The sequence below is a fragment of the Rhinolophus ferrumequinum genome, chromosome 16, assembly GCF_004115265.2.
Source record: "Rhinolophus ferrumequinum isolate MPI-CBG mRhiFer1 chromosome 16, mRhiFer1_v1.p, whole genome shotgun sequence".
In the NCBI taxonomy this organism is placed as follows: Eukaryota; Metazoa; Chordata; class Mammalia; order Chiroptera; family Rhinolophidae; genus Rhinolophus; species Rhinolophus ferrumequinum.
Genome location: NC_046299.1, coordinates 52,272,241 through 52,297,653, shown reverse-complemented (window position 1 = coordinate 52,297,653; position 25,413 = coordinate 52,272,241). Strand labels below are relative to the sequence as shown.

Genomic DNA, 25,413 nt, shown 5'->3' with positions numbered 1-25,413 from the left:
CTGACTGAGGCAGAGGCTTTAAAAGCACTTGTGGGGCGGCTGGATGGCTCAGTTGGTTAGAGTGCGAGCTCTCAACAACAAGGTTGCCGGTTCAATTCCCGCATTGGGATGGTAGGCTGCACCCCCTGCAATGGCGACTGGACTTGGAGCTGAGCTGCGCCCTCCACAACTAGATTGAAGGACAACGACTCAGAGCTGACGGGCCCTGAAGAAACACACTGTTCCCCAATTTAAAATAAATTTAATTTAATTAAAAAATAAAAGCACTTGTGTGGTGGGCCTCTTGCACCTGTGCTGTCCCCTGGGCAAGAGCATCCACAGGTAGAAACACCTAAATCCACCACCTGAAGCAGAAGTGCCCCGGCTGACCCACTGAAGCATGAGTGAGAAATGTAGGTGGCCACAGGCATGCAGGAGGGCGACGATGGGTGCCCAGTGCTGGCATTTGGACTCATCAGGCTGTGGGGAGGGACGGGGAGGAACTAGGCCTGCCATTAGTCTGAGATGGGGCATCTCCTATGAGAAAGCTCACTCCTGAGAAAAACGAATCCTCACCTTTAGAGGGCATGATTTCAAGTTCAGTATGAAATCTGTCACTCTAGGCTGAAGAAAAAACAGACAGGTTTATCTCAGTACCAACTTTAAGCCACCCCGATGGGCACAGGCCACCCTGGTTGGGGGCCTGTATCAGTTAGGAATGCTTTGAGCTTCAAGTAAGATGTAGCTAATCATTTGCTTAAACATAAAAGGCTCCATTCTCTCACATAACAAGTAGTCTGGAGGTAGACAGTTGCTAGGGGTGGTTTAATGGCTAGATAATGTCTTCAAAGACCAACACTCCATCTTTCCTCTCGCCATCCTCACCGTTTGGTTGTTTTCAATCCTTAAACTTGTTGCTTCATGGCCAGAATATGGCTGCTATGATTCCAAGCATTTCATCTTTACACAACCCCATTCAAGGTAAGATGAAGCTAAACAAGAAAAGGAGGTTTCTTATCATCAAGGAGGGAAACGTCCTGAGAAGCACCCCTTTGTCTCTGGCCAGAAATGAACTGCAGGAGAAGGTGAGAGCAGATATCTTGAAAAAAGCACTAGGTTGGTTGTGACAGCCTGAGACTGGTCACAGTTCATCCCCCAGAGTTGGGTACGCTGTTAGTTGAACAGGATCAGGCTCCTGTTGGCAAGACAAAAGGAGGAAGGGCTCAGAAGTAAAGGGTAACAGTGTCCGCTGGAGCAGGGAAAATCAGTCCCACAAAGCAGTTCCAAGCAGGACTCTTAATTGCAAACCATAGAAGCTGCTCTGTGGCAAACAGCAGATTCTACTTTGTTACAAGTAATAGAATCCATTCTGTAGCAAAGAGCAAATTCCACTCTGTTGTAAAGAGCGGCCTCTGGGAGGACCAGCCAATCAGGAACGTCACAGCTAGAAGCCCCTCCCAATCCCATCATAGGAGTGTTTAGTTAGAACACAGCCACCACAGCCCACCTCTGGGTAGAGGCTCCACCACAACCATCCCAGCAGAAACAGGCACCGCCACCTCTGTCACACTTGCTTGCCAGAGCATCGCTCTCCTTCACATAATCACTAACTCACATCGTCCACATTTGCGTTGGAGTCTCGCGCCAGGCATCCGATAGGTGGGAGCAATGCCTTCTGGGAAGTACGTGTGTTTGTCTTCTTTTGGGGCAGGAGGGACTCAAAGTGTAGGCCAGTGTCTCAATGTGAAGAGTTCAAAGCTGCAGGGAGACTTTCTCTGCCACTTCTCCAAAGGGCCCCATGAAGTCTTGACCATGTAAAGGCTCCTAAGGGTCAGCCGAGGTGTCCTGCAGAAGCACCCCTGGACACCCCAACAAGAAAGGAGGAAAGAAACAGGTGACACCATGAAACACACACCTAAGTCATTCACTGGGGACTCCCAAAACCCCTGAATTGAGCGAAAGAAATTGGAACACAGGTAAAGTTCTGGCACATAGTGGGTGCCTCCCCAAAGAACTAAATGAATTTCCAATGGACCTCGGAGCTCTGGACTTGGGCCCAGTGCTGAGATGACAAATCTTTATGGAAGCTGAGAGAGACAAGTCACATCCTGGCTCTGCCAATTATGCATCACCTGACACCTGGGCACCTCGCTTTGCACATGTGGAAAATGGAGACAATTCTCGCTACCAGAGAGGATTGCTGTGAGGAACAGTCCCACTTCTGTTCATGCGGCAGTAGGGAATCCTATGTATTTAAATATCTAATCCTGTGTTGCTCAAGAAGCGGGGACAGGAACCAGGCAGGGGTATTTTAATCCATACAGCCATTCTCAGAGGTTGGACGTTGTGCCAGGCAGACTTTTGCCATCCTCTCATGATCTCCACCACTAATGTTATCCCCATGGTTGGCAAGGAGGACCTTGTAGGTATAACTAAGGTTACTCACCAGCTCACATTAAAATAGGGACATTATCCTGGATTGTCTGGGTGGGGCCAATGTAGTCACATGAACCCTTAAAAGCAGAAGAGGAAGGCAGAGTGATTTGAAGACCCAGAAAGATTCAAGGTGCCTTTGCTGGCCTTGAAAATGAGGAGCTTTGTGAGAAGGAACTGAACCTGCCAATAGCCAGAGCGCAGAGCCCCGGGGCGGAACTGCGGCCCCAGCAAGACCTTGACTTTAGCCTGGTGAGCCCCTGAGCAGAGAATCTGGCCACTCGTAGCCCGACTTCTGAGCTACAGAACCCTGAGATAATAAATGGGTGTTGTTTTAAGCCACTAAGTGTGTGCTAGTTTATTACGTAGCAATAGAACACTAACACAGAAGTAGCATCCCCATTTTCTAGCTGAGGAACTCTGAGCTCACAGCCACACAGTGAGTGGTGGGACCCATGTTTGAAGCCACGTCCATCTGACGCCGGAGCCTATGAGTGTGCTGGCACCTGCCATTCGGCCTATCTAGATGAGAAAACTGAGGCACGAGGGGCTGGGGCATTGCCGGCGCCAGCTCTACAGCAGCTCAGCACTGAGGAGACAGGAATAGGCTGTGGACCGCTGTCCTCCTCAGCTTATCTCAGGAGCCCCAGAAGCCTGTCTCACGTCTGTTTGCATCCATTCACTCATCTTAAAACAGGCCCCTGGAACCCTGGAGTCAGGGCATTGCCTCCTGAAGTCTTAGGTGCAAAGCTGCCGTCCTCTCTGGGGAGTCCGACAGACCTTACCCAGATGTGGTCAGACTCCAGGCTACATACAGTTTCTCTGTGGAGAGAGGACACCTAAAAAAGGCAGGTCCTGGAGGCAGACCCAAAGGCGCCTCTGGCAGCCCACTCCTGCTTGGGAAGAGCCCACTCAGTGTGGGGGGACTGAAGGGCCCAAAGGTAGGAAGAAGATTCCTGGGGTAGGGGTCGGGGGGGGCTGTCAACCAGCCACTGAGACCCTTCTGGCTCTGCTGGACTCCACTTCCATCTCCCAGCTTCTCTGATCCATGCTCTGAATCACAGGAAACAGTTGTCCCATGGGCCAGATCAGAGATGTATTATACAGTTCAGCTGACATGGTGCTTAAAAAAAAAGTCGAGGGGCAGCCAGATGGCTCAGTTGGTTGGAGCGCAAGCTCTGAACAACAGGGTTGCCGGTTCAATTCCCACGTGGGCCAGTGAGCTGCGCCCTCCACAACTACTTGAAGAGGAGCCACTGCTGAGCTGCTGGAGGAGTGGCCGGCTGGCTCAGTTGGTTAAAGCACGAGCTCTTAACAACAAGGTTGCTGGCTGAAGCCCCTACGACTAAAGATTGAAACAGGGCGACTGGACTTGGAGCTGAGCTGCGCCCTCCATAACTAGATTGAAGAACGACTTGGAGCTGATGGGCCCTGGAGAGGCGCAATATTCCCCAATACCCAATATTCCCCAATAAAACTTATTTAAAAAAAAGTCTAACCCAAATTTTGTAAATTGTGAGGTTTTACATTGAAAGCCACGTTTCCAACCTTTCTTGGAAAATCCTAAGTCTGGCCACACTGCACCCATCTTCCCACAGGGCACTATAGGGTGGAGCCAAGTGGCCGCCATGCCTTACGATGAGGCATGAGCTTGGAGGCGCCACAGCCCCCACTGCTCCTATTACCCTCCCCTCACCTACCTGCCGGGCCCCTGAAGACGTCGAGTTCCAATCCCTTAGACCCAACTTGACTCTGTGAGCTTACGCTTCGGCCCCCGCCCCACCTAGTACTGGGGGCCAAGGGGTGGGGGCCCAGCCTGTGTGATGTTAGTAAGGCTGGGCGAAGGAGAAGTTGGGGGCATTGGGATAAAATCTCAGGTGCCTCTTTCAGGCCCGTTTTTGCAAACAGCTGATCCCCCCAGTGACCTGGTTTGGCTAAGAATTGGTCAGGGGTCAAACCCCGGACTTCCTGGTGTGAACCTAGGGGAATGTACAGGCACCCATTTCTGCTGCCCTCATGAGCCAGCAGACTCCTTGGTGCCTAGTAGGGCAGCTGCATTTGGCCAAAAGGGCAACTGAGAGGTAGAAATGGCCCTCCTCCCCCTCTGGGGCAGCTGTCCACATCCACGTGGCACCTTTGCGGAGGTCCAGCTCCCCCCACCACCTCCAGGGCCACCTCTGAGGAAAAGACTCAAAACCTACTTTGTCTTCAGCCCCCTGGACTTCTAGGAAAAGACGCTGTAACAGATTCGGAGGCAACACTTTGCTCCCTTCATTGTGCGCTGAGATGCTGGTGTTGCAATCAATGCAAGAGACAAGAAATGAGGAGCAAATGGGGGAGGGAGGCGGAAAAATTAAATTCTGCGTGATCAGCAAGGTTTCAAACAATCGCTCGCCAACTGAAGTGGGTGCCACGTCTATAAGTCATTCTGTTTTATAGACCATTAGGATCTCCAGAGAGAACCTGCATGGAGACCACTGCTTTTTGTTGAAATTAAAATGTCAGAGAAAAAGAAATAGAACAAAACAGGGAATCTGCAATTAGTTACCAGGCCATAAAAATTCAATAATCAGGAGGCAGAGCGGCCGCAGGCCCAGCGGGATCAGAGCCAGCCTGACAAGAATGGAATACATTAATCTTTTCAAATTAGTTTTTTAATCTGACGGGGATGTATGGTGACATGCCTCCCCTCCCCGCCTGCCCCCCTACCTCCGTGGGCTTCGGCCTGAAGCCAGGCTGGTGGAGAGAGGTTCTGGTGTGAGCCGGGGGTCTGCCCAAGCCTGGACTCTCAGGCAGGGGAGACAGTGGGGTCTGCAGCCCGGGCTGAGCCCAAGGTCCACGTGCCGGCTGGCCTGGTGGAGGCGCCCCAGCAGGGGACTCTGGTTCTGGCTGGGGACCCGAGCTGTAGAGAAGCTCATCCGCGTGTTCCCACTCTGGCCAGGGGGTCAGAGGGTTTAAGAAAGCAAGAGCAGGGTCTGGGGAGTAAGCACGGAGAGGTGGTCTCTCTCAGCTTTGGTTTCCTCCCCTGGAAAATGGGAATATCACAGGCTCACAGGGACGGTCAATAAGCGGCCCCCCCTGTTACTAGTTTTACTGTCTAGACTGGCTGCTCAGACAGCAAGGAGCCTGAAGCACCGCCAGCACACTATTCAGAGAGCATTTATTTAGCACTTGCTGTGTGCTCAGCTCTGGGGGAGGAGAGACCAGCAGCCTCAGTCCTTACCCTGAAGAATGAGAGTCGTAGTTAGGTCAGAGAAACAGTTACAGGGCCAAGCAGGACACAGAGGATGTAAAGGTAAGAGGGAAGGAGCGTCTCCTCCGAGGCGGCCGTTAGCCTGGCGACAGGGAAGTGGGAGGAGCGGGGCAGCCCGACGTGGGCCCACCCAGCACCCAGGCCCAGCCCCAGAGGCGGTGACAGAGCAGGCTCCTCCCTCGCACCTCCCGCGGGGCGCCGGCTGATTGGCCTGATTGGAGGCCCCGCCCCTGGCTCCCGGAGCCCCGCCCCAGAAGTGGGCCTCCTCGGGCGTCACCTCCCAAGGCCCAGGGTTCCCGCAGCTTGGGTCAGTCAGGTGCTCCAAGTTTCTCTCCAACTCAACGTGCTCTACAGCCTCAGTCAAGCCGGTCGCTCTCTCACTGACCGCCCCCCCACACCACCAACAAGCCTGTTTTTAGGCCTTGCTGGCGCTGAGCCCCGCCGGGGAAGCCCTCAGTGGAGCTCTTCTTTGGACAGTGTGGTTACTAACTGGGCTGTCCCCAGGGGACAGCTGCAGAGCAGCAGCCGGGGGACCTTCTGCCCTTTAGGACTTTGACTCCTTTTAAATGTGGCCCACTAAGTGCTGGGCCCTGTATGAGTCCTTCACCTGGATTTTCTCATTTCATCCCGTCAGACCATTAATAACCCCATTTTACAGAACAGGAAATTGTGAAGCTGGGGTTCCTCACCAGTGCTGTGTCCGTGGTCCCTGAATCCAGCTTCACTAAGAATACAAGCCAAGACAGCTTCTTCCACCTCCTCAGTTTGACACACAGTGGGTGTCCAATAAGTGCTCACTGGATAATGTTCCTGCAGGACACCTGCAAGGGGGCCTCACCTGTCCTCTAATCGCTTTCCTCCCCAAGATGTCTTCATTCGAACCTATAACAGCAGCTGCCATTTATTGAGGACATACTGCGTGCCATGCTGTGGGATCTGGTGTCATTTACAATAAGACTCTGGTCCCCGCTTTACACAAAGGAAACTGAAGCTCAGAGAGACTTGATGGGCCCAAGATCTCACACCCATGTGTATTTGGTACCCAGGATTCATTGTCTCAGCGCCCTATCAACCTGACCTGCCCCAGAGCTTCCTAGCCCACCTTTGGTTGTGTTTCCCAAAACCACGTCCTTCACTCTTTCAACCTGCAACCTTGGTCACCTCCCCCAAAGGCCTGGTCTGATTCTCAGTTCTTCTCAGGGGATCCTTTAATTTCTATCATTTTGTACTCTTTACTACCCTATTACACCGACGGCCCACGCACCCTCGCACACACGCCCCAGGGGAGGTCTCAGCCAAATGGTAGAGAGGAGGAAGAAGCATATCAAAGATTTACTCCCTGACCCAGGCAGCCAGACCCTATGCAGGTCTTGCTCCCGGCCAGGCTAAGTTCCAAGCGCGGCCACCAGATGGCGCCCGGCTCGCTTGGGCAGGGCTTTGCAGTAAGGCCGTGGGGCCGCCAGATGGCGATCGAGGCCGCAGCTCCGCGGGCAATACCCGGACAAAGCGCAACAGGGAGAGCAAGGGTCCGAGTGCGGTCCGGGTAGCCGCAGCGCAAGTGACCTTGCAGCCGCCGCCGCCTCCTGCACGTGCCATGATCCAGCCCATACCCCGGCTCTCTGTGCCCGCCGCGCTGGCCCTGGGCTCGGCCGCTCTGGGCGCCGCCTTCGCTACCGGTCTCTTCCTGGGTGAGTAGGGCCGAGTCTGCGGCACCCTTGACAGAGCCTCCGCGGGCGGGACAGGCGCGGGAGTAGAGCCCGTGAATCCTCGAGGCTGGCGGCGGCTGAACCTCACCCCTGGCACCCTGGAGTCTCAGGCCCTGACCCAGTATCCTCTCCCCGGCAGGGAGACGGTGCCCTCCATGGCGATCTCGGCGAGAGAAGCGCCTACTGCCCGCTGAGGACAGCCCCTTGTGGCAGTATCTGCTGAGCCGCTCCCTGCGCGAGCATCCAGCGCTGCGGAGCCTGCGGCTGGTCAGCGGGGTCGGGGGCGGGGACAGGCGCCCACCTCCGGCCCTGCGGACCCTAGTGGCTGCGTTGACCTTGGGCAGGGTGGTGACTCACTCTAGGCTTCCGCGCTTCTGTCTTCCTAGCCCCGGGGTGGTGGGCGTTCCCTGGGAGGGGCGTTCCCCTAGCTACGCCCACGAGGGAGATCCCGAACCTGGGCGTGGCTGGGTGATTGGCAGGGCTGGTGCGACCCTCTCCCCCCCCACACAGCTGACTCTGGAGCAGCCGCAGGGGTATTCCATGATGACCTGTGAGCAGGCCCAGCTTCTGGCCAACCTGGCGCGGCTCATTAAGGCCAAGAAGGCGCTGGACTTAGGTAGGGCGCGCGGCCGCAATCACTGGGGGCCGAAGTCACCGGCCATCTCTCCACTGTGTCCTGAGGCTGTCCGTGTCCCTGTCGCCAGGAACTTTCACAGGCTACTCGGCCCTAGCATTGTCCCTGGCGCTGCCGCCAGCCGGTCGTGTGGTGACCTGCGAGGTGAACCCGGGGCCCCCGGAGCTAGGGCGGCCCCTGTGGAGGCAGGTGAGTGTCCTTCGTCAGGCACCCAGAGCACTCCACTCCCGGCTCCGGGAGGAGGGACGTGCTGGCTCTGACCCCCGCCCCTTTCGCAGGCTGAGGAGGACCACAAGATCGATCTTCGGTTGAAGCCCGCCCTGGAGACCCTGGGTGAGCACCGGAGTGGAAAGGGGCTCGGCACCATTTCCCAAATGGGGCCATGGGGTGCGAGGTAGTGACCAGGTCCTCCAGATGGGCTTGGGGCAATGACAGCCTCTCGCGCCCAGCCTCACGGTATGCGGCCAGTCAGGGTGACAGGGCTGGCGCTCTCGAGACCAGGGTCCCTGAGTGGTAGGTGTCTGAGCAGGGGCTTCCAGCCATCGTGGCCTGCGAACTCAGCCACATCTGCCCCTCCCTCCCCCGCAAGACGAGCTCCTGGCCGCGGGCGAGGCCGGCACCTTCGATGTGGCCGTGGTGGACGCCGACAAGGAGAACTGCACCGCCTACTACGAGCGGTGCCTGCAGCTGCTGCGACCGGGAGGCGTCCTCGCAGTCCTCAGTGTAAGGGAGAGACTAGGGGAAGGATCCTCTCGGGCAGGGCTTTCCCTTTGGCTCCTCCCTATGACCCGCCCCCAGACCACCACCCGGGACTCACGTAAGGCCCTCCCTCAAGGTATTCCAGGCGAGTCCCCAGGCTTTCCCCAGCTCCAGCCCCGCGCCCCGCTCCTGCTCAGGCTCCTCCCTCCGAAGCACCATGATGCCCCGCCCCTCCGCAGGTTCTCTGGGGAGGAGAGGTGTTGCAGCCTCAGCCGCGGGACCCAGATGCCCAGTGTGTGCGAAATCTGAATGAGCGCATCCTGCGGGATGCCAGGGTCCACATCAGCCTCCTGCCTTTGGGCGACGGCCTCACCTTAGCCTTTAAGATCTAAGCCTGGCCTCTAGCGATGGCCTCGAGGGGGGACCTGGGAACCCCAGCCATTGACCCTGAGTTTTACATGTCAATAAAGTGGGGTCTGGCACACAATCTTCTGAGCGTCCATACGTGGCACTGAAGTGGGGTAGAGAGGGAGGGAAGGCCCAGCACAAGCAGTTTCTTGAGCAAAAGGGAGCGTTAAGGTCCAAGTTCATCCCTTCCCTGGCAGTCCTGAGGGCAGCCTGGCACCAGGGCTGTGGCCAGACCACAGGAGCCTCTGGCTGACTGGAGGCAGATCTAGTTTTAAATTGACCTGGCCCGTGCGGCTGGTCAGAGGCCCCACTCCACAGGCTGAGGGCTGGATCCTGGGTGGAGGCCCCTTGGTCTCCCTCCTACCTCTCTTCCTAGGAAGGACGAGTGCACGAAGTTCAGTGCAGCGGGGACTGGGAGTCCACGTCTGAGATCTGACAACAGGCCTAGCAGGGGAGTAGGTTACACCAGCTGTGCCCACGTTTTCACCAAACTGTCAGCTTGGCCTCACCTCTGCAAACCAGGCCACTTCACTTAGACCTGAGGATCTCACAGTTGACTTACATATATATTCCATCCTCCCCCTAAAGTCCTGGAGAAAGGTGAGGGACTGGGTGGGCTCACTGGCCAGAGGTGTGAAGCAGACAGTCCTATCGGGAGGAGACCATCAGTACGGCAATTTTCATCAAGTCCCCAGAGTAAGACGAAGAAGAAGTTAGGCTTTCCAGCAGCACCACCCATGTGTGGGGGTAGAGAGGGAGCCGGTGCTTCATTTTTCTCATTTAAACTTCCCCAATACTGAAGGAAGATCTCCACGCCACAGGAAGGTCAGGTTCAGGTACTGTTTTCTTTCCACTAACACCACCTCAGGCAGAAACAGCATCAGCCTAGAATACACCGAGGTGTTGCCACCACCTGGTTAGGCCTGGTACTGGAAGTCCGGGAGGCTGCTAGAAGCAAGGCCACAGGAGCCACAGGTGGCAACTTTCATACTCCTACGCTCCTGGGATATACCTTGCATTTTAGACAACACTCAGGCCCCTGGCTATAAACCTACCCCGCCTCCCACTCATAAAAGCATATTAGGATACACATGGGTGAACAGGTCCACTGCTAACTTTCTTGCACCACACCTCACAACGTATGGTCACACCTGTCCCGAGTACTGGACCAGGTGAACTCCAGCCACAGCATGAGGGAGGGCCACTGGTTAGCTAAAGAGCAGCAGGCCATCCAGGGGCTGCAGGTGTCACCGGGGCCAGTACCCAGGCTTCCTCCCTGCCTGAGCACCACCAGCGGTTTGAGAAGCTGCTGGTCTACTTCACACGTCTCTTAACGTATCCTGAAAGCACAAAAGGTAGCTTTCACATCTTTTGTTTTTCTTACCTAACAGTAGGTCCTGACTCAAACAAATTGGTTCAAATTCCAACTTTCTGCATTAATCATGTGTAATTCACATGGGCCATTCCAGCCAGTCCTGTAGGACAAACAGTGAGACAAGAGGGGCCTCTGTGCCCCCCAGTACATCTGTATACAGAGCTTGCTTACACTTCTAATTCCTCATCACACTCTTCTTGACCTGGCAACTTTCGGCATGTATAACTTTGTGTAACAAATCTCAAAGCACTACATTTTCTTATCTGCCTCCTCAGGCTTCAAACTGTACTTCAGGTCTACTGTCATGCATTTGTTGGATAAATATCCCCTTCCCTAACCTTTGATTCTATCCTTCAAACTCTCTCTTCCCATCAAAAAACATGCTTTGTCCTATTTTTCCAACCAGAATCACTTATTAATTTCTATCATTCAGCCCAAGTCCATATGAAGTCCAAAGTCCACACAGCCTGAAGGCGTTGCCTGTGGTCTCAAACTTAGGCCCAAGCTTTGCAGTCGGTGTGCGCCTGGGAGAAAGGACTGCTCACTCGGACTGTGTACTCCCCTCTCACAGTCCCTCTGGTTACTGATACCACATTTCCCCGAAAATCAGACCTAACCGGAAAATAAGCCCTAGCAGGATTTTTCAGGATGATATCCCCTGAACATAAGCCCTAATGCGTCTTTTGGAGCAAAAATTTATATAAGACCCCGTCTTATTTTGGGGGAAACATGGTAGTGTCTACATCTTACTCCAGTTCCCTACACCTAGTCCCGTCCCACATAACTAGGGCCTAGTTCATTTTCTGTAGCAATAGCTTGCAGGAGTACGGTTTGTATATATAACTTTTCAGCACCATCCCTTCATTGTCATCACTTACTGTCCAACCTTTCCTGGGGTTAACAATATTCCAGTATAATTCTGCACAAATTTACAAAGTGAAGATGTAAAGGCATGTATCCTCTTGTTATGGTCTAAAAAGCTCATGGAGTTACTCTAGAGACACAGAGGACTTTGTGGCATAGATTTTGATACAGGGCAAAATGCTCACTGGAAAAATTAAGCATTAACTAGGTACCGGGGAGACGTGACCCTAGCTAGCAAATTTTTAACTCCGCAAATATACTTGGCATCGTTAATTATGTATACTTATTTTATTCGTAATTTGTAATGTTTTAGGATACCAAAGTGATTCTAATGGTAGAATTTAACAAAAAGTTTTTTAACCTCATTTTAAATCCACTGATCCATTCCATTCAATGGCTATATTCAATGTTAAAAGGAACATAAAAACAAACATGCACACAACTGCACAGTTTTCATAAAGGTCTATTTCATTATTGGTGGGGAGCGCATTTAATAGTTAAATACATTTAAATAATGTATAGGTTACTGCACGACTGCAGCATTGGTAACTAGTTAGATAACCAATTCAACTAGAAACCAGCTAACAAGTAACTGTCTAAATATTTAAAATACAGCTCTTGTTTAGATCATCCTTTGTTTTGATCACCTTCTTGGGGGATAAAAGCTTGCTGGTCACACTGGAAATATATTAAGGCCAAATCTTAATCTTCTGATACCCATTCCCAGAGGTTTCTTTCAGCTGGATTAAGCCTCCAACTCCAAGGCAAGCCCAAGTTTGTGGCCTCCAGCATTAATGCTCTTCCCATCTACCAGAGCAGACAGTGTAAGCTTCACACCTGTAAACAAAAACAGACAACCATGATGTTTGTGAAAAATCTCAGGAGAGTCTGCAGTCTTCTTTAATAATCGCCCCGAGTCTGCCTCTGCCTGTCACTTTTCCTAAGCCAGCCAAATGACCTATTAGTTCCAGACACCAAAGGGTACCTGGGAGTATCTGAGATACCAGAGAATTCAGTTGGCACCATCCCAAGTCAGAGCCCGAAAACGGTAATAATAAAGCTCAAAGTGCTCTCGAAAACACAATAATGTTCAATATACTATCCAGACTGAAAAAGACTAAAACAATCATAACTAAATCCCGGAAAGGAAAAACAATAAGAAACATTTTGGGGACAAGTGGAGAAATCAACAGACTATAGTACATATTAGGTATTATTAAAATAAATTAATGTTGATTTTCTTAGTTGTGACAATGGTATTGTAGTTACAAAGAACCATGTCTTACTCTTGGCATATGCACGCTAGGGCTGATGTGTCTACATCTCTGGAAAACATACATTTAAATAACTCATAAGGGCATGAGAAAAAAAGATTATGTATATAGACATGGAGAGATAAAACAAAGGTGGTAAATGTTAGTAATTGGTGAGTGTGGGAAGAGCATATGGGTGTTCATGGTAATATTCTTTAGGTTTAAAAATAGTCAAAATACAAAAGTCTGGGGGAAAATCTCTATTTGGAGGAGGATAAAGTTCCAAGTGCTTTAGAACATTGCTATCCAAATGGTTCAAGAACCAGGGATACTGGCATCATCAAAGAGCTTGTTAGAGAGAGAGAACCCCTCATCCCAAACCTAGGGGATCAGAATCTACATTTTAACAAGATCCCCAGGTGATTCATGCACACACTGAAGCTTGAGAAATACTGCTTTAGGAAACACAGCAAGGCTCAAAATACCATGTAAAGTAAGTAAGATTAGAGAGACCAAACAACCAACAACCAAAGCAATGAGTGAACTTTGATGGAAGAAATAACAATTACTAGGAGACATTTCAGGTACAAGTGAGGAAAGTGAATAGAGAATGGATATTAAATAACAACACTGTGTCACTGTCATTTCCTTAGGTGTGATAATGGTATTATGGTTATGCAGAACAGGAGAAATGTTTTTACTCTGAGGAGGACACATGCTTAAGCATTCAGAGAAGTGTCATAATATTATAACTGCACCTTCCAAACAGCTCATCAGAAAAAGCGGGGACAAGGGCGGGGCGGGGGTCAGAAAAGGAATACAAAATTGTGGCAAAAAGTGAACAAGTTCATTGTACTCTTCTGTCAATTCTGTATGCTTGAAAGGTTTGCAAAATAAGCCAAGAAATGAAAATTAATTTTTAAAACAGTTATCAGAAAAATTCTACTTTATCGAGAATACTTACCAGGCCTCAGAGTCTGAGTGTAGCCCACTCCAATTAAACTAGAGTTGTTGACTTTTGCCTAAAATAAAATGCATAAACAACTATAAGAAAAATTTTTCAAAGGAGACAAAGCCCCTACATTTCCCTATCATGCAATTATGAAGTGTTCAGCCTTTTACTCACATTACAATGAAATGTAATGTTTATTCAGCCAAATAAAAACCAGGTACTCCTTAATTCTTATCCATTAAAGTCAAATTATCAGTAGGACACGATACCCTTGATGTGTGTACTGGGATGTATCACAAGATCCCAAAAATGTCCATATCACTCAAGAGCCTACAGACTCTCATAAAGAAATCGTCCTTTTTGAGTCTAAGCTAACACAACAAAACCACGTCAAAATGTGACTGATGGAAGTCCACCAGGCTCACTAGCTATGTGACACACACACCAGCCTAAAGTGTGGGAGGTGAAGTTTAAATCCATGCCTTTGACATGCACATTACTACTTTCAAGGGTCTTCCTAAAGAATCAAAATCATCAAGGTTGAAAATCTCCAAGTGGCAAGCACTTTCTCCAAGAACAAGGTCGACTGAAAACCCTTTACCTCCCTTTCTCACACCTCTCATGAATGCCCCTGGGCCTTGGCTGTACGCAACTGACTATTCTTGAGAAGACGTTCCAATGGGGCATTGTTACCAATCCAGGTGCCTGCCCTCCTTGTACAATTCTATTACTTTAGGATTTAGTCACAGACCTTCACGGGCTGAACGAAGCCCCGAAGAACAAGACACGGGAGGAGTAGCTCCATTCTCTCCTAGTACTGACACATTAAGCCATCCCACAGGCCTACGGCCGTAAATGGGAGCACCCTGTTCCAGTCTCCAGGGCCTAGGCTGCTCTTTGCTCTGCAGCATTCTGAGTGCTACGGTAAAAAGGAAACAAACAGCCTCTGGCATCATAAATAGATTTGGAAATGACTTGACGTCTACACCCTCTTATAATGTGTAACATCAAAACAGCCTGACCCAGGGGCGGCCGGATGGCTCAGTTGGTTAGAGCGCGAGCTCTCAACAAGGTTGCCGGTTCAATTACCACGTGGGATGGTGGGCTGTGCCCCCTGCAACTAAAGATGGAAAATGGTGACTGGACTTGAAGCTGAGCTGCGCCCTCCACAACTAGATTGAAGGACAACGACTTGGAGCTGATGGGCCCTGGAGAAACACACTGTTCCCCAATATTCCCCAATAAAATAATAATAAAAAAAAATATCCTTTAAGAAAAACAAAACCACCCAGCCCAATCCAGAAAGAGAAATGATGTAGCTGTACAGGCAAAAGTCATGTAAACACTTCTAGTCACTTGGCGCTACAGCCACCTCATGAACCACCAGTGACCATGTGAGTTCACTGTCTCAGGAAGAAATGCCCCACCAGTGACCATCGTGTGCCCAACAAATTAAGATCCTAAGAAAACTGGACGCAAGTTCCCACCATTTTAGACTAGGAGTCGACCATGAAGCTGTGATGGGGCAGGAAGCACTGCTCGGGGTGATCCGATCAGGGCAACAGCAGCACTCCTCAGGCGGGAAGTGCTGGGTACATTTCCAAGGAGTCCCCAGGAGTCGCTCATAGACATGCAGGTCCTAAGCTCCCACCCACTTTAGACGGTGAGAGTAGCCTCTTCTGCGGGCACTGCACCCGAGATGGCCACAAACACACAAGGAGGAGCAAGCAGCCACCAGAGAGCCGTGTGCATGGGACTCGGAGGTTTTACTGCTGCACGTGGTTAGACACAGAAGGGAAAACCGATGAGTAACTAACTGCCCTGCCAGTGGGAGAAGCATTCCAGGTGCTGCTCATCCTGATTACAACTGTGTTAAAATGAAACAAGAACGGGCCAAAACTTAGCTGCCTAAATTATCAAACCACTGTCCTCAGAATGAATGTCCCTTTATGCAACAAATAATTCTCCCAAAAGATTTACCTTCTGTCATTCCCAGTACATACAATACAGACAGTCACTGACCTGTAAACAACTGACACAAGCAACAGCTGCTTATCTGCCGGAAATTGGAGCCAGTCCCTCTACACCCTGAGACACTGCACCTCCTCGTACCCTAATCCACTGTGACTGAAGGAAGAAACAGCAGAGCGAGCCTATGGATTGGCCTAGGGTGGCCATCTGACCCAGCTAGTAGTCCAGGATGGGAGGCACGTCCTGGGGACGCAGGACTTCAGCGCTAAAGCTGGGACAGGCCCAGGCAAAGCAGGATGAGCTAGCTGGTCACCCTAGATGGGAGGGAAATCAAAAGATATGCAGGCTAGTCCCGGCTCTACTCCCCCTACCCTCTCCCTAGCAGTGGTGTTAAGTCCGTCCTCTCCAAGCTTTGGTTTCTTCACCTGCAAAATGGCATGCATACCACTGAGCACTGAGATCAAATCCGAAGATATTTTATAAACCATAACAAATCAAAGTAACAACTGAAGTACTTACTCCCCAACAGGAATGAGAACTGCCCAGGACCCAAAACACCAGCTTCCCTGGGCTTAGACAAGCTTGAGCTCAGGGTTAGTATCTATAAACTTTTGAGGTTAAAAAAAACTCCTGTGGCTTGGATATGAAACTTCTAATACTGTCTCCACAGCAAAAACAGTATTCAAAGTTCTAATCCCAATCTGTGTGTGAATTGGGGATAATATGAACCACAGTTCAAATTCTCAACACAATTGAACATACCTGAAGATTAATTCCCACAAGCCCAAACCCCATTCATCTATTCTAAGCCCAGAGTAGTACTCACAGAAATGGAAGCAGTGGGATCCAACTGATATTTTGCTGCAATGCCGAAACGAGTGCAGTTGGTACCTGATGTCCAGGCAAGGTTTACTGAAGTGTCAAGATCTTCACATACTTTCTGATAAATTGATCCTCCAAATTCTGTTCCATCATTGCTGTAAGATATTTTAAATTAGTAAATCTAGAAGACTGTAATATGTTTAAGGCACTAGGCTGATATTGTAGCATTATATTTAAATAAAAGCAATTGCTCACATGCATCTCTAGTGTTCCACTGAAAACTTTCGTTTTAAGAGGTCTTTTCCCAACCTATGTCCACAAAGAAGGACTGGTCAAATAAATCATGGTCTATCCATCCAGTGGAAATAGCACACAGCCACTAGCTCATGCTGCAGAATACATAACGCTATAGGAAAATGATCACAATGTACTAGGTACGGGAAAAAAGGCTTATAAAACAGCCTTTCCAGATATTTCTATGTATTTTATGTACATACACATATAAAAAGGTAAAACACCAGAACTTTAACAATTAATAAAGATTATATACCTAGGTGGTGGGATTATGGGAAATTGTTTTTCTTCTTTGTACTTAAATTATTTACCAATGCATTATTTTTTGCATAAAGGAAAAAAATTCTTTTCAAGTCTTTTCAACATATATATCTAAGTTGGGTTAGGTAAAAACACCATACATTTTAGGCAATCCGATCAAATCAGCACTTCACACATCACAATTAAGTCAAATGAATGCACTGGTAGAGTCTGGCACTGTCTTAGCCTCTTCTGAAAATACAAAGCACATGAAGCCTTGTATGAAATGAACATTTACTCTCAGCACCAAAAGTCAGACTAACTTTTTAACGATACACTTTTGAGGGCTACCCTAGAAACGCCCGAAGATGATCTTTTTAGGTTAAGAGAAATCCTTCAGGTTCAACCCAGATTAATAAGAAATGACAAGAGACATCAATGTCATCTGAAGTCCTACATCATAACACCCCACCACAGAAATACTTACACATTAGTGTGTAGCTGGAAGTCTCCAGTCCTGTAGCCCACTGCAAAGTTATTCCTGGTCAGCTTTGATTTGGCACTGTCAAAGGTCATCTGGTACCCAGCAAGCCAGCCCTCATAACCAAAGACAGCTGAACCATGGATTGCAGGTCCAGCAAAATCAAAGTCAACATCACAACCAAGGTTTATACACTCCCTCTTGTAAGAAGACTTGATTTTACCACTTTTCTTTCTGGAAAAAGAAGAAACTGACTTAAAATTGATGCCAGTGGGAAAGATTTACATGCAGAGGGCACAAAGCAGACTTAAATGAACTGTAGTATAACTGGAGCAAAAGAAGTAACAGGGTAATCAATCATAAGAGGTAAAAATATATAGCTCACGAACTAGAAGACAAGGGCACGTGGGGTAACTGGACGCCACCAACACAGGAAGGCTGCGTTGCAGAACTGGCCATTGAGCACAAAAGCATATTCAAAACATGTTCATTACCCAACTTAGTGCACACAATGATAAGAGGCAAGCCAGTGATAGCGACCACAGAGTTCACACTCAAAAGGCAGAAAGAGAAATTCGCCACAAGGCAGCTGGGTAAGCTATCCAACAGTAAATATGCATCTTTCCTAAATATACAGAAGAGGACTGCTTTTCCATTTAAAGCAGATAAAAATGACCATGCTTACCCTGTGTTTGGTGAAAAGGTAGTATCAAATGTCAGTTTCAAACCTTGACAAATCTATTTTGAAAGAAAAAAAAAATCTGTTTTCAGCTTTATTTATTTTTTGAAATACAAAAGTAAATAATACTAAAGCACATTTGCAAAATGTTACCTGGTCTTCAATTGCGATTTCTGTTCCCAGAGTGTTATCAGTATTCCATTTCTCTGTGAAAGTCAGACCATACTCACACCATTTATATTTGGTCTCCAAGGTCCCAGTAACTTTACCAGTGTCTGTATTTGATGAACCAGATGTTGAGAATTCCTAATAAGACAATAAATAACTTCATGAACTTTCTCGTAGGCAATAAAGAATCCACTGCCTAACTTACACAAACAGAAAGAAAACGCCTTGAAACACTTAGTAACTTCACTAATCCTTTTTTATAGCTTGCCAAATATTCCTATCCTTTGCTACAGTGTATAATATACAAAAGTGACAAATTAGCCTGTTAAGTTACTAACTGCCACCTTACTTACAGCTGACATGTCCAACCAATCACAAGTTAATCTGTATCTAATTCTCAAGTGAAAAACAAACTGTACACCTTTCAAGGAAACTTCTAAGGTGATTTTATTTGGGATTCAAAATCAATGGGGAAAAAAAAGGAATGAATGTTTTGACATTGCATTCAATCTATCTAATACTGAAAAAAACAGTAAATGAGTCACTATGAATAATCACAGATCCCATCATTAAAATCAGAGTTTATAATAACAGATACTTATTTATTATGAAATGTTTTCTGAAAGTACCCCACTATAGGAATTCATGCTATGAATAACTGTTTTTCTAAATTCTTACTGTGTTTCCCTGAACATAAGACCTAGCCGGACCATCACCTCTAATGCATCTTTTGGAGCAAAAATTAATATAAAACCCGGTCTCATTTTAATATAAGACTGGGTCTTATATAAGACCAGGTATAATATAATATAACATAATATAATACAATACAATACAATACAATACAGGGTCTTATATTAATTTTTGCTCCAAAAGACGCATTAGAGCTGATGGTCCAGCTAGGTCTTATTTTCAGGGAAAAACAGTAGGTGATCCCAATATTCTGTTTCTCTGAGATAAGAGTATTCACCAGGTTTCATGCCTTTCCAACCATCTTTCACATTTTCATTAAAAAAAGAAAAAAAAAACGGGGTGGCCGGTTAGCTCAGTTGGTTATAGTGTGGTGCTAATACTAACACTGAGGTTGCTGGTTTGACCCTCGCATGGGCCACTGAGAGCTGTGCCTGCCTTAAAAAAAAAAAAAATGAAGAAAAAAAAGTAGGGGGAGGGAATTATGGACTTATTCTACAACTGGTTTATATCATCCATAATATAAACTATGCACAATAATGATATTGATGGGAAAAAACAATCTCATACAGGGATCAATTTGAAGTGCATTATATAATCTTATATTTGTAGCAAATATAAATAACTTGCCAATCCTTAACTGCACACCACTTGAAAAGGAAAACATAACACGGAGGAGAGCAAATCTGAAATTTAAAATCTGCTACAGATAATCCAGAAATCTAATAATCTTTCAGAGTTCAGTATATATTCAGGCAGGCAACTGAAATCTTCCAAGATAAAATATTAAAAAGCCCTCTGAAGGTTCTGACTCACAATTTGTCTGCTAATAATGGCTATACCCTTTGGCCACTGGAAAGCCAAGTCTAACGAAGATGGCCAATCTGAACTATTCAATCTGAAATGAATAATACCTGCATAGTGAGGAAACATCAAAAACTGTGCAATAGGATAAAAGGCCAACCACCCTTCACTTAGAAAATAGAACATTTGTGTAACTACTGCTCTGCAGTGAAATAGAATCAAATCCTTAGGTCTTATCCACAATTGCTTGAAATTGTTAATGCTTTCATTAACAGGAATTTCAAGTCAAAGCTTGACACTCAAAGTCCATACTAAAAAAGAACCCTGAATTATGTTAAGAAAGAACACTACAAAAAAAATTATGAGTCCTGGCGTCCATTTCTGTAGTTTACTGAATGAGTAATACAAAGGAAGACATTTAACTTTTCTGGGACTCAGTTTCTTTGATTATAATAACAAAACCTATCTCTAGAGGATTAAACTGGACTGACACTGTGAAAGCTTTGCACATATTCATGCGCTCTACACAAAAGGCAGGCATTATTAAAACAATACATACGGAACATGTTCTTCTAGCAGGTAGTTTCAATAGGGAATGTGTCTGAGTCGCTATTTTAACTCCTGAGTGACACTGACTAATGATTCTTGAGGCCCCACCCACTGCCATCAATAGACCCACAGATTGACAGCCAGCCAAAGAATCCTCAAGACACAAAACCAAGATGGTCACACTGTGGGACCAAAACTGGGCCAGATAACACCACTGGCAGAGCTTACACCCTTCACTCCATTAGCAGACCTTTAGGCTTCCATGTTCTGGGGTGGACTGGACATCTCTGCAGTTCAGATGAGAATACAGCCAGCCATTAATGAGACTTATTTGGGGCCAGGTACATATTACATCATCAGTACCATGCTTGTTGAACTACATACATTAAATGGAAACGAAAATATACTGCATCTAACCCACTTCCTATACATCCATCATCTTAAACCTAATTTCATAAAACTTTCCTTAACCCTGTCCACAATAAGCCCTTCATTTCCAACAATGATTTTGATTTATCAAACAACCTAGTATTTGATATATTTCTCTAATTTTCCCCAGTTTAAAATTTATTTTCTCTCTCCAACCATCAAATAAGTTTTTAAAACACAGGACTGAGTCTTTTACTTTTTTTTTTAAAAGGCCTTTTGTGTTTCAAAAATACACAGCAAGTGTTTATAAGGTGCCTCAGTAGGTTATAAGCAGAAATACAAAAAATAAACATGAAGTCACTACTCTGAAACCTGTTACATTAAGCAAATAAGTCACTCAACCACCTGAACAATCAGGCGTCCTTTTCAGATCAAATAAACCAAATGACACTCAGGACAAACGTAAAACCCAAGAAATCCAAGTCTAGGCGTTAAAAACTATAACACAATTAATTTTAATACCAGATACGTGCACTAAGGGAATCAACTACAGCAAGAATTTATCAAAATAACTAATAATATTCAATATGCACACACTATACCCATCACCGTAACAATCTCAAAACAAACATTTTAGAGGAAGAAATTATACAAAACTAAATTTTACTTTACTCCCTGCAAGGGAGGAGTTTGTGAGGAGGAATCAAGACATCAAATACCAAAATATTAACCTCTTTAAAAACACTCAAATCAGGATTCTGTAAATTCACAAAATACATGGGGAAATCTTCCCCAAGAAGGGCTACTAGAATATAACCATTATATAAACGATTAGTACACTCAAATTAAGAGTTACTGAATATTTTTATGCCCAGAACTCTTAATGCTTTTAATAGGCGTTAAAAGAAAGGGTTATGAAAAAGTGTAACAGGTTCCCTGCCTTCAAGCCTGTAATCTTACTGAATAAACAGTCTCACATGACCAGTGTCCTTCCTGAGTTACTTGTGCATACACAGTAAGTAATATGGCAAAAGACAACATGAAAAAACAACCAAAGCCAAAATAAATCAAGTTACACGCAAATCCCTTAAAATAAAATTAACTTCTGCCTCTTAAGACAAATTGGGTAGACATCTTTCAGTTATGACTATTTTATGGGTAGAAAATTACATAAAGGCTCATCAGAACTTATTAGATAGCTAATACTCACCACACCACTGCATGACTTTGTTTTCACATCCAGTTTCACCAACCCAAAACCTTAAAGTGGAGAGTAAATGATAACAAAATGATTCTTTTGTACAAAAATGCATATCAGTAGTAGACTATACGTTAAAAAAAAAAACACAGAAAAACCCAAGGTTTCCCCTTTTTTGGAGGGGGAAGATAAAAAGGTTGATACACAATAGTTAAATGAAAAATTTTTAATTATCCTATGTAAACTGACATGTAATGGAGAGAACATCTCTATGCAGTTTGCCTAGTGTTTTGGTGTATTATTTGGCACGGCCCCCCCCAAAAAAAGCTTTCAAACAACTTTAAAACCTAAACATCAGATTGGAGAACTAATTCAGCTTAAATCTCAGAATAGCCAATAGTTTATTATAATAGACATTTAGAACATTTATCCCAAAGGTTCCTATCTCCCCTTTGGATTAATAATCTAAGTAACTGGAGAAATAATCTGAAGTGGAAGGGGGTGGACCAAAATATTCAAGAAGAAAACCCAAGTTCACTTGACAAGCCCATAATCCGTTAAGAGGCACCACCACAAAAGTAAAACATACATACATAATCATAGGAATAGTTCTAATTAATCAAGGTCTAAACTACAACTGAAGGAAATGAAAGCACAGCTGCTTTTTCTTAAAGGTAAAATCCTTGAACTATAGTTTGAAAAAACTGGAGGAAATTGAAGTGGAGGGGGATGTGGACTGTTACAGAACTATTTTAATAGACATTTTATCTAAAATGTATCCAATAAAAGAATTAATGCAACAAGATATTTACAATTTGAAGAAATTATTAACTTAATTTCCTTAAGCAATCCAAATACATATTTTCACTTCTGATCTAAAGTTTAAAAAGAGAAGTTCTTACCGAATCCTTTGTTGAAAATATCTCTGGCAGCTTTGCCAAGGTCAGCATATGATGGAGGAATACACATTGCTGGTAGAAAGAAACATTCCAATGTTAATGTTTCCTGTTCTCCCACTTGCTGTCCAAGAACTGGATTATGACCTGCTGCTCTCTTTAAATTCTAGCAGTCCAACTTGTTGGAGATGTGTTTTGATACCACCAGAAGCAACAATAAAACTGTACTCTAACAATCCATGGAAGACATACCACAGACAGTCTTGTTTCTAAAATGCGTAACCACAATAAGTGGCTAGACAAACTGGGGAAATTCCTTCCAAAATTGAAAAACAGACTTCTATTCCTAAATTTACTCAGTGCCTATAGCCTCACCTGTTAGGATTGGACTAGTACCAAAAAAAAAAATCAAACACATACACATCTATCTAGATGCATCTGCCAAAATCACTGGAACGAGATTTAACCAAATGAGATAAAAATCAAAACCTAAGGCAAGCCCTTCTCCCCCAATATATACTTTAATATCCTCACTGAGGTCAAAACCTACATTCTGGAGTGGGAAGAGAACTGTATATAATACTTCGGGAATTTAAATATTGGAACATAGAAATAACACGGCCATGTATGTTTCACTCAAGTGCCTACATCAACTAAATATCAAATGGCACTTTAAACATATTAACATGATACTCAAGTCCTTAGTCAATACCGTGCGGTTTAAAGGCAAGCAATCTAAGCTCCTCACACACAAGCTCATTCATTCTACAAAGTGAGTCCACGCCCTTAGGAGCACGTGTAATGACCTTGCGCTAGTACATGGGGGTTTACTACTTCCTCAAAAAAGAGTCTGATCCAACCCCTCCAAAGACCGAATCCAACAATCAGCAACTTTTTGCTTCTGAGTTCCTCACACACGTCCAAAAGCTAAAGGTGAATGCGGCCACAGACCAACTTTCCCGGCCTAGTCCCTTCATCCGATATCCAGCAGCCCAGCTCCTCCTCCGCAGAGCCAGGCGGTCAAGACGGTGGAGTGTCTACCGAAAAGGACCAATTTCCAAGTCCTCGGAGACATGGGGGGGAAACAAGTTGCGGTTTTCTGGGGGACCGGCTCCGACTCCCCGGACAACACCGCCCCATCCCGCAGAGATGCCTGCTCCAGACTTACGCCGCGCGCAGCTCTGTCCGTAAGTCGCCATGGCGAGGCCGCGGAAATGGGTGATCTGCGGAAGGGACAAGAAGTGCGGTCAGCGAGAGTAAGAAGCGGGTCAAGGGGCCATAAGAATGTCTCAGACAAGAGATGGGCGAGGGGCCGCGGGGCAGCGCGGCCATCTTAGGGAGCCAGGGCCGACCCCGAGTCGGGCTCAGGCCTCCTGCTGGACGGCCGAGGCCTAGGTCCCCAGGTCGGAGCGAGACGGGCGCGGCGGTACCTAGTGGTCTCCTGAGAGGGGCCGCCGCCGCCGTTCCGCTCGCAGCTAAGGCCGCTCGGCTCGCGGTGGGTCGGGCTGCAGCTGCCGGGGCTGGAGGGCGAAGTGAAGGAGACACCGTTCCGCCCGCCGCAACCCTGCCCTCCCCCCGCCAGGACCCCGCCGCTGTCCCCGGGGCTGTCCACCGCGCCTGTCCCCGCAGGGCCGCCGGCTGCCCACTCCAACCTGCTCCGGAACGGCCACGGGGGCCGAGGAAACCCCTGTCCCCAGGGTGGGCCGCCTCGGTCCGTCGGCTGGAGCCAGAAAGGCAGAAGCTGCCGGCCCTCTGGTCAGGCAGCTACGAGGGCAGCCCCCGCGGCGATGGGGCGGGGAACGGCGGATGGTACACGGAGGGGACCGCGAGGGCGGGGGATGGGGCGGAGGCTCCACGCGCGCTCGTCACGGGCGGGGCGGAGCGCGAGGCGCGTGCCCGCGTGGGGCGCGGCGGCACACGCCGGAGGTCACGTACAGCTCCCCAGTTCCCTTTCCTGGCTGTTCCCAAGCCCTGCACACCATCCGTGGTGTAGGGCGTCTGAAAGGAGTCAGCTGAGCTTTGTGCCCGGTTTCCCTGAGCACGTGCAGCGTGTGCTTCTGAAACAGTCTCTTTAGAGTCGGATAAAGGAGTGAGCACAGGGGCACCACGGCCAGCCATTCGCCGCCTCCCACCCCCCTCCGCTTCCTACGGCGGTGTAATTGCCGTGCAGGGCGGCTGTCGGGTTCTCTGCCCCGCGGGGGACAGACTGGAGCACGTCTCGGGGTGCCCCGCCCCTTTTCCTTGCTCTCGCCTGAGGCTTCCTCTTCTGCCGCCTCCTCCCGGCTTAGGGGTGGGGCTGCTTTACACAGGCACCGAACCGTAGCCATGTGGGTGAGGCAAGCCTGCTAGAAAACTTAGGAATCATGCTGACCAGGCAGGAGAACGCTGTCCTCAAGCTCCCTGGGTGTGCAGGACAGTGAGGGAGCCAAGAGAACAAGAAAAAAGGAGCCGTCTAGAGAGAGAGAAATGGGGTCAATTGAGGCTCCAGAATCAATCGCCAATCTCAGCAATTTATCCCTTCTACCCCGTTTGTTTTCTCGTCTATAAAATGACGTTTAAATGAGATGAAGTGGTCTTTAATAGCCATTCAGCCATAGACTAGGAAAGCTTTTTTCCCCCTGATTTCCTCTGATTCTAAAAGCCAAGGTTCCACCCTCCTCCTAAACCAGGAAAAGTATAGTAGCAAGATAGACTTC

General features: G+C 47.5%; 2 protein-coding genes and 1 long non-coding RNA gene across 4 annotated transcripts; 1 reads left to right on the top strand and 2 right to left on the bottom strand.

Annotated features, from left to right (window-relative positions):
• Window positions 1-365: 365 nt before the first annotated feature.
• LOC117036064 (uncharacterized) lies at window positions 366-7,625 on the bottom strand. The gene is made up of 3 exons (XR_004425315.1): window positions 7,490-7,625; window positions 1,595-1,838; window positions 366-1,174 (listed from the first exon to the last, which is right to left on the bottom strand). It is a non-coding gene; the product is annotated as an uncharacterized LOC117036064 (long non-coding RNA).
• Window positions 6,738-9,191, top strand: COMTD1 (catechol-O-methyltransferase domain containing 1). 2 transcript variants are annotated; one of them, XM_033130647.1, is made up of 7 exons: window positions 6,738-7,353; window positions 7,511-7,638; window positions 7,882-7,987; window positions 8,076-8,194; window positions 8,284-8,338; window positions 8,535-8,728; window positions 8,944-9,191. In XM_033130647.1, exons 1-7 carry the CDS (start codon window positions 7,260-7,262, stop codon window positions 9,094-9,096), a joined length of 849 nt encoding a protein of 282 aa, XP_032986538.1. In that variant the 5' UTR covers window positions 6,738-7,259; the 3' UTR covers window positions 9,097-9,191. The 2 variants fall into 2 exon arrangements, with proteins under 2 accessions (XP_032986538.1, XP_032986539.1); XM_033130648.1 differs by having other exon boundaries at window positions 6,758-7,353; window positions 8,595-8,728; window positions 8,944-9,190.
• A 2,433-nt stretch (window positions 9,192-11,624) lies between these two features.
• Window positions 11,625-24,481, bottom strand: VDAC2 (voltage dependent anion channel 2). Its single transcript, XM_033130646.1, has 11 exons — window positions 24,370-24,481; window positions 24,148-24,237; window positions 23,886-23,940; window positions 22,724-22,792; window positions 21,834-21,883; window positions 18,197-18,349; window positions 18,050-18,102; window positions 17,371-17,598; window positions 16,354-16,504; window positions 13,569-13,626; window positions 11,625-12,188 (listed from the first exon to the last, which is right to left on the bottom strand). The coding sequence occupies exons 3-11, from the start codon at window positions 23,914-23,916 to the stop codon at window positions 12,097-12,099; spliced, it is 885 nt and encodes a 294-aa protein (XP_032986537.1). The 5' UTR covers window positions 23,917-23,940; window positions 24,148-24,237; window positions 24,370-24,481; the 3' UTR covers window positions 11,625-12,096.
• Window positions 24,482-25,413: the final 932 nt, after the last annotated feature.